At 44.2% G+C, this 9,309-nt stretch overlaps 1 protein-coding gene across 1 annotated transcript; it reads left to right on the forward strand.

The window, feature by feature from the left end:
• Nucleotides 1–1,943: 1,943 nt before the first annotated feature.
• LOC136933241 (ubiquitin-conjugating enzyme E2 D2-like) lies at nt 1,944–6,866 on the forward strand. The gene is made up of 7 exons (XM_067228550.1): nt 1,944–2,269; nt 3,180–3,243; nt 3,486–3,517; nt 3,624–3,701; nt 3,887–3,992; nt 4,510–4,603; nt 5,077–6,866. Exons 1-7 carry the CDS (start codon nt 2,246–2,248, stop codon nt 5,120–5,122), a joined length of 444 nt encoding a protein of 147 aa, XP_067084651.1. The 5' UTR covers nt 1,944–2,245; the 3' UTR covers nt 5,123–6,866.
• Nucleotides 6,867–9,309: the final 2,443 nt, after the last annotated feature.

A 9,309-nucleotide genomic window follows, 5' to 3' on the forward strand; every position in this document is an offset into this window, starting at 1 on the left:
ACTCCCACGCAAATTTTTCACGGGGCTGCCTGATGCTGCCATCAGGTGGAGGCAAAGCCGGGGTTTCCCAGTTACACGCGCGCGCCATGTTTTGGTATTCTGTCCTTGAGACGGGATGGGGTGGGCATGCCTGTTCAATTGTCTTGGTGAGGAATAAGGGCTGAATGCATCAATTGAAGCTTGTGGGTCCGAAAGCAACGTCGTGAACGTCAAAACGAAAAATAAATAGTAGACCTACATCTTAAACTTATTAGCACTCGGTAAATGTTATTATAATAATATATGGACAATGTATAGGCCAGATATATTGTAGGCAATAGCGCTAAATCTAACGGATTTCCTATAGGCTAAATGTCAACTAATAGCGTAACATCATGCAAAATATAAGAGTGGGTAGCCTAGCTAGCTATAGTTATGGAAAATGTGAATTCCATTATAATCGTATCGGATAATTAGCCTATATGAATGTAGCTATTTTGTGGTCATGAATGAATGCAAGGTTTAAACTGACAAGCAAACTGCCTCGACAATACTTTATCATAAACGTCATATTGCAGGGTAATGGTGCTGTGACCCAATTGTCCTTTAGGTTTATATTTGACATTGACTGACTGCAATATAATTAGATATTACGTATAATCACTAATAAAGGCTGCACACATTTTTGTTTTCTATTTTATACCATGAGCATCATTTCAATTACATTTAAGTTTCAAAGCAGTGCTGTGCTAGGAATGTTGAATCATGGGCTCCTTGATCACCCAGTTTTTAAGCAGATTATTTATTACAGCACCCCTTTATGATGGCCCTTTATTCTTATTTCATTTACTTATCATTTCTGAACTCTTAATTGAGCATATATATTTCATTTTCTTTTGATATGGTTTGTGACATGGTGATATTTTTTGTTGAAAGGCTTCTTTGGGCAAATAGATACTGGCCTTGAATAATGATGACATTCGTGATGTTTCAAATGTGTAGGCCAAGTGTCCACCTGGTTGATGAACCGAGAACCGCAACACATCGATGGTGAGAAATATGATGACGGAAGGGAAGTAATATGGGCACGTGAGCATCAGAACTGGACCGCGGAGCAATGCAAGAAGGTGGCCTGGTCTGATGAATCCCGTTTTGTCTTACATCATGGGGATGGCCGGGTGTGTGTGCGTCGCTTACCTGGGGAACACTTGGCACCAGGATGCACTATGGGAAGAAGGCCACAGCTGGCGGAGACAATAGAATTCTTAGGGCAACGTTCTGTTGGGAAACCTTGAGTCTTGCCATTCATGTGGATGTTCCTTTGACCTGGACCACTTACCTAAGCATTGTTGCAGATCATCTACACTCTTTCATGGAAACGGGATTCCCTGATGGCAGTGGCATCTTTCGGCAGGTTAATGCGCCCTGCCACAAAGCAAACCCTTTTCAGGAATGGTTTGAGGCACACAACGAGTTCAAGGTGTCGACTTGGCCTCCAAATTCCCCAGATTTGAATCCAATCGAACATGTGTGGGATGTGCTGGACAAACAAGTCCAAACCATGGAGGCCCCACTTCGCAATTTACAGGACTAAAAGGATCTGCTGCTACAGACTTGGTGCCGGATACCACAGCACACCTTCAGAGGTAGTGGAGTCCATGCCTTGACATGTTAGGCCTGTTTTGGCAGTAAAAGAGGAACCTGCAAATGATTAGGCAGGCTAGTCATAATTTTATGGCTGATCGGTTTATGCTTTCCAAAGTATGAGTCATGTAAGAGGAAAATCACAATCTTTTAAATGCATTAAGGGCACTGTTTTCAAAGGTGAGTGAAACTCCCAACGTAGCGTTTTAAAATGTCGACAAATGATGCAACACATCTCAAATCTTTTTAACACCAACCAGAGATATCAGTGATTTCCTTTCAGCGTGATTTCCTCTACAAACGTGCCATACCGGACGTTGTCTCGTCTGTCTCGCTTTTTCATTGGTTGCATCACAGCTTTGCCGAGAAGTGATGCGGTGCCCCTTCAACGCAGCAGCCAGAGGAAGTAACCCGGTTTGACGCTCGGTGTATTTCAGTTTCGCCCTGACATCAAGCTGCTACGCAGTCATCAGCTACATTATATCCAGCTAGCTCCGATTTAAAACGTTCTTATATACATAGTGAGGGCATTCTAACTCAGGGTTCTATTCGTGTCGAGGGATTGTATCCGTCGTTGCGCATATTCGTTAACGTTAGTTGCTACATTGACAGAAGCACAACAATGGCCCTGAAAAGAATTCACAAGGTAAGGAAGTACTAGCACTAGCTAGCTAGCTAGCTGGCCGATAAATCGCGGCTGTGTTGGCCTTGCCGCCGATGATGCACGGAGTAGTCATCAAGCTATCATTAAGTAGCAAACATATAATTTATCCGACCTAATAGCAAATAACTAACGCATAACAGAAATTTAGCCAATACCAGAAAAACCCAGCCGTCCTTTCATGGCGAACCGTGAACTAGCACTAGCTAACATGTGATCGAGCTAGCAAATGTCAACCCGACTAGCCAGCAAACCTAACGAATGTTGTCTTGGTTAGTTAGCAGTTACCGACGACGACACAACCTGGCCATGATTAGCCAGCAGTTGACGGTATCGTTAGGCTACCTAGCCAACTTGCTTGCGAGCAAGGGAGGAGGTAGTTTTATTTGCTAGCTAACAAGCTAATGAATGCCCTAGCACCCTTGAGTCCTGCCAGGTACGTTCGCTTTCTAGCTAGATAACTCGTCGAAATTCCCACGACAATGGCTATAACTATTTACCAGTAGTAACGTTAGCTTCACAGTCTTACGCATATTAGTCTAGAACAGATAAGCTGGAGTAATATGTCTGCTAGGAGGGTGGCTAGTTAAGCATTAAGCAAAAACGTCGCTGGGCGTAAGTTTAGTAATGATATAATCGGAGAGCTATCCCTGTCATAAATTAACGTCGCTCTTAAACAAGCTCCAGAATCCTTTCTTGCTCGGCTAATTCATTGTTACCTTGTTATCTAGTTTAACTTGCCTACTACCTAACTAACTAGCGTCTACAACGAACATTTTCTGAGGGAGTTGTAGTAACGATACATGGCTAACCTGTGTAATATAATGATACTAAGCTATATAGTTTGTAAAGTGAATACAAGTTTGCTTACGGCATTATCTGTGTACGTCTTCAGGAATTAAATGATTTGGCTCGTGATCCACCTGCTCAGTGCTCTGCTGGACCTGTGGGAGATGATAGTAAGTCACTTTGTCTATTATCTATATGATCTATTATTACTATTAGTGGTTACCATATCATCCCATTTGTGTAGTCTCTATTAGGCCTACATACATTGAATTACAATCCAAAAGAACCCCTTTGCATATAAATGTGTTGTCATCGTTAGAAGAAACCAAAATTTGAAACAACAGTAAATGGGTAGTTATATTATCGGACTCGTATTCATTGATTGACATTGTTTTCCCTGTGTCACCACTAGTGTTTCACTGGCAGGCCACAATAATGGGACCTGTAAGTATGTCTTCTTGCTTAAGTAATTGAAGCCCATATTAAGCTATTGGAGCAAACTTTTCCAAATACTTGGGTGGTGCATTGAAAGCCTTGTTTTCTTGGGCAGAATGACAGTCCATACCAGGGTGGAGTCTTTTTCTTGACCATCCACTTCCCCACTGATTACCCTTTCAAACCACCAAAGGTACATGCTCAGAAATGCCTTCTGCCTTAAAGACACTGACACAAAATCCAACCAGTTGGTTTCATAGTAGATGATTTTCGTTTTCCCAGTTGGCAGTCAGGACCAATGAGATTGGGTAGGACTCTGATCACATGACTCTCGAGGATGCGTCCTGGCCTGACTGTTGTTCTCGTCTCTGTGCAAAGGTTGCGTTCACCACACGAATCTATCACCCAAACATCAACAGCAACGGCAGCATCTGTCTGGACATCCTGAGGTCCCAGTGGTCACCAGCCCTCACCATCTCTAAAGGTAGGCCGCGAGGAGGAGTTGGTGTTAGATATCTTCTGTTTTTAAATCGTGCCAATCGAACATAAGTAAAAAAAATAAAAAATAAAAAAATGTTTATCACCTCTGGGTTTACAGTCTTTGTTGATATGCACCACTTATTTAAATGTCCGCAATCCCAGGTTTAGAATCTGCCCCCTTTTTTGTTTGTTTTGATTTTTCAAAATGCATCGAACACACAGACGTGCGTTTGTGATGGTGGCCAGTAATCCTCCAGTTACACCACCACGAGTTCCTCCTGAGGCTTTGGGCCTCAAACTGGCAACCTTGCTAATACCAGCTTGCTTCTCCACCCTTGAGGCACAACACCCCAGCTAGTTCCCCTGGTTGAACGTTTGTATTATTGGGATCCAAAATGTCTCCAATGTCCCTTCCCCCCGTCCCCCCTCTGAGAGAGTAATGTGATTTGTATCCCTGCCCTGTATTGACTAGCGTACGTTGCCGAGCTGTGTAGAGTCTACAGTTGTTCCTTCCGTTACAGTCCTCCTATCCATCTGCTCCCTGCTGTGTGACCCGAACCCAGATGACCCGCTCGTGCCCGAGATCGCCCGCATCTACAAGACAGACAGACCAAAGTAGGTTCCGATCCCATTCACGTGATATGTCAAGACCTAATGGCCGCAGGCTATCCTATCTCCATTTATGGCGTATATATGGCCGTGTGACACACAGTGTATGCAACTGGGAAGCTTATGTGCTCCTGCATTCAATTAGGTTATAATCTGCGTATACCTGACCCAGTCGGTGATGGGAGAGTCAAGGAAATAACACAAGTGTATTATTAACCGCTAACACATAAAGAAAACATGAACACAACCTCACAACATCAACGTGGTTTGCTACCTTTACTGATGTGCACAGCTTTTTACAGACTCTTTGAAGGCAAGTGTCCAGAAGTCATAGTTCTTAAAATATGACTACAAGCCCCCAATGGCAGTTGACCGTTTGTGAGTGCAGTCGTGTGTGAAATTGTGAAAAGCAGGACAGACCTGTATTCTGGTTTGTGTATCTCACAAAATTAGTAATACTGTATTTCCTGTCCTCGCAGGTACAACAAAATAGCTCGGGAATGGACACAGAAATATGCAATGTAGTCCTCATGCCAGAGCGAGGGAGAATCCGCCTTTATATTGAAAGGCTCGGGAGATTTCAACGTAAAAGAAGAAAAGTCTGTCGGGGTTTCGTGTCGGTTTCCATAGGAATGATTTCTTCGAGCCACGCCCTCTCTGTTCCCACGCACTTGACCTCTCACCCCCCTCCGAACCTGTCCAGCTGCCATTTTGTACATATTTCAGACTGCAAGTCGTATACCTGGCCCATTCCTGCTGTCTGTGTCTGCCACAAAGCCCCCCCCCCCTCCAACACACACACATTTAGGAACACTCATAATGTAAAAAAAACAAACTAGCAAACAACAAAAAACATTCATTTTCTTTTGTACCAACGTAGGGGTTGCTTTTCAGACATTGGCGGATTTTATGTCCGTGTCTTGTTTCTCGTTTTTTTTTCTCCCCCATCTGTGTTGTCCTGTGAGATGATTTAGATAGGGACAGTGAAGAGGTGGGACTTGGAACAATACAATTTTTGTTATTATTATTTTTTTCTTCTCCTGTCCCAGTCTATTATGATAAAACGCCTTCAGTCTCACACTATGGTTCTGGAAAGCTCTTGGACACGTTCTCCGCATGGTAAGGGGATGTCCAGGACCAGCCTCGCCCCCCCCCCCCCCCCACCACCACTCTTTTAATCACCGTCATCTCGATAGTAGCTTATAAGAACCCAGGGAGCTTTCCGCAGTGTACAAGGGGCCACAGCAGAGTAATGAGATGGATGTCTTTTGACGAAAGTATCTGAATTTGACATCCAGGTGTGTTTTTTTTTCCCCTCCACATTAGTTGGTCAGATGGCATGTGATGTTGACATTTGTACAGAAAAAAGAACCATTGCGATCTTTTTTTGTTTTCTTCTTGTTTTCACAGTCAGTGAAAGGTTTTGGGTTTTGGTTTTTCACCAGGTTCACACCGTTGCGTATTTTTACGGGCCTGTCTGCAGAGGGCAGAGCGTAGCAGGATGTGCTCGTTCGTTGGCCAGTTGAGCTTTTCACAAGTTTTGTGTCTGTATTCTGGCAAGGTAAGACTTGCCTGTGGCCATTTTGGAAAGTGAGTCCAACGCACTCGTGCACAGGGATCGCGTCGAAACGGCCCCACACAGCCCGTCAGAATACGCACGTGTGACGCAGGTGCTGGGGCGTTGGGACATGTCTGTCCCCCCTTTGCGGTCAGCCAGAAGTGTGTTTTGATCCAGTTAAAATGTATTGTCACGTTGGGGTTATACAGAATTTGTGACGAAACAATACTATCCAGCTTTATCACATTTTTACGAACTTCTTTTCTCATGCGTTTCCAAATCATCGTCCTGAAAGGTAAAGATTTGACTCTGGTAAACAATAGGAAAGAATGTTGCATGCAAAAAAAAATGAAAAAATAAGGAGCTAAATAATATGCTTCATGCCAGTAGAACACCAGATGAATACAATAATATTTTAACTGTTTAACCATTCAAGAGGACAAAGTTTAAGGAGACCTATATGATCTGGTGTGGTGTTCAGGTATTTTTATTTCAAAGAAAGTGAACTCTCATTATTCTGAAATCACACTTTGTATATTTGAGCTGCCATTGTTGACTTTGAAGCTCCAATGACCCATTATCGCAATCTCTCAGATCTCTGGACTGAAACGGTTTCAGACAGAAAAAACCTTCTGTATATTTAATTACCTGAGAGCTCATGGAGCTTGTGTGTTGATTAAACTGTGTAATAAACATGATTATTAAACTTGGGATTTTCTGTGCTTTTTTCCATTTGATAAAACATGTATTTGTTCGAAAGTATTTGGCTGTTATTCCCCCAGAAATGTTCAAACACGACCAACAATAGGGTTTGGATTTCAATGCATTCTGTCCAATAGTATTTTGCGTTTTGTGGCAGAGTGACTACTATTTGGGGTAAATCTCTAGGTACTCGACATATTCAATTCTTGGGGACCTTTTGCCGAAAGAACTACTCGTAAAGCACCTGTTGAAATGGGCAACATGCATTTTTCACATGTCAACAGGTATTTAGAATACTCTACATGATCCAGTCATTTAGGATGTTTCTTGGAGTGGAATAGTGTTCAGAATAACACAGAGAGTAGAACAGATAACTGTATTACCTTGATTACCATTCAACTGTTTTACAAATTGTTTTCACTGCAATTATTTTTCTTTTGTCAAAGAAAATAATTTAAGAGTGACTGCCACTAGATGGCGGCCTGTCACTGGTTTTAGTTTTACCAGGCTGGGTTTTCCCCAAGTTCCTGCAAAGATAAATATTTCATCCAAACGCCACCCTGAGTTGATCGACTTACTTGTTTTTCTTTTTGTAAAGACGTGGGAGTGAAATAGTTGATAACCCACAATTTTTATACATCTACGTCTATGCTATTCATTTATCTACATTCATGTAGCAATGACGGGCTCGGGCGGGCTACCGACAGTTGCGTGTTAGTGAGTAGAGAGAACCTACCCATTGTCCAGAGCTACAAGATAGAGATGCTTGAGAAAGGGCCAAATATTCCTCCTGAAACCAGGCCATGCGGTCCTTGATGAAAGAGTAGACCATGGAGGTGTGTAGTGTCTGCTAGAAATGGAGAGGAAAAAACAAAAACAACCACATGTATCGTGTAACATGGGATTCTCACATTAAACCACGTGGTTTGGAGATGAATTTGGGTTAGTTAAAGAGAGGCGAGATACAGTGAGGTTAGGTTTGGAGAAGGACAAGGTACACAGTGAGGTTGGGGTTAGAGGAGGTAGAGTGAGGTTATGGTTAGACAGGTGAGGAATACAGAAAGTGTCAGAGTTTTGATTTAGGTTAGTTTGGGTTAGGGTCGGATCCCCCCCCCCCCCCCCCACACACACACATTGAGTTTAGGGTTAGACGAGAAATGAAAAGGTGAACTGAGATTAGCATTAGAGGAGAGATGAGTAAGGGAAAAGCGAGGTTAGGGTTCCAGGGGGAGAGGTTAGGGGCTGGAACACAATGAGGCAGGATTAGGGTTAGAGGTCGGGATGTGGCCTGTGAGGTTGGGTTAAAGTCAGGGGAGGAGAGGTGAAGAGGTGGGGGAGTGAGAAAGGCGAGCCGCGCTGTTTGTTTTGAGAGCTTGCGTGGCTTGCAACATTCCTCAGTGTCTGAGAAAACCGGACGTTCATCTCTGTCTCTCCAGCTACTCCCTCCCACAACGCTCTCTCCCCCCCCCCCCCCCCCCCCCCCCCCTCCCAATCCTTCTCTTCTGGGTTGTCTTTAGGGGCTCTCCTGTGGCGCTGGTCATGTGTGCAGCTGGAGAAGGAGGCTGTGTAACACTAATCCTCCCGCCCGGCTCAGGAAAGTACTCTGCCTCGCTTCGCACAGAGAGAAAACAACAAAGAGCCGAGTGTGGCTGCAGCCCCGGGGCTCAGAGCGCCCACCAGAACGTCTCCTGTGTCACAGCTTGCTGCTCCCCTCCTACCCGTGGCCCCTCTCTCTTTTCTCTCTCTCCCTCGGTCTGTTTCTTTCTCTCACTCTCTCTGTCTCAACTCCCACCCTTTTTTTTTTTTTTTAAGAAACTGATGCCCATAGACTTTCATATAAATCGTGCCTGTCTCCTGTGTGTACGTGCGTGTGTGCGTGTATGGTGTGTGGAGGGTGAGGGGAGAGCTGGGAACGAGAGGGAGAGTTTGACTTCTCAGGGTCAAAAGTAGGAATGCGGTCTAGGAGAGCGGACTGAAAGAATGTGGTCAGTCTGGGCATTGTAAAACTAAAACCATGCCATCCATGTCACTGGAACGCCAAATCAAAATGAAGGACTCGGGTCTGCGGTAAAAGCAGGTCAAGATGTAAGAAGGCTAATAATGTGTTGGTAGCCTAAACATATTTGTTGTAGCGGCAAAATGGGGCCACTGCAAAGCTTCAGCACCAACATAGCGTTTAGTGGTTTGGAGTGGGTAGAGGCCGACGGTGGTCATTCACGTCTGTAGCTTGCGGAGGCGCAAGGAGGAAACTATAGGGGATTGACGTCTGCATATTACGAGATACGGTGAAACCAGGCGAGTTGCCAGGGCCGTGGTAGACACTCCAGGGACTGCAAAGCAATGCGTGTCCAATTTATTCACGCCAGTGCATCGTGAGCAACTGGATGCGACCATTATGCGCTTACCTTGGAGGAAAATCCTTGCTTTCAGACACTAGTCTTTAGGATCATCT

Source organism: Osmerus mordax, chromosome 25 (assembly GCF_038355195.1).
Source record: "Osmerus mordax isolate fOsmMor3 chromosome 25, fOsmMor3.pri, whole genome shotgun sequence".
NCBI lineage: Eukaryota > Metazoa > Chordata > Actinopteri > Osmeriformes > Osmeridae > Osmerus > Osmerus mordax.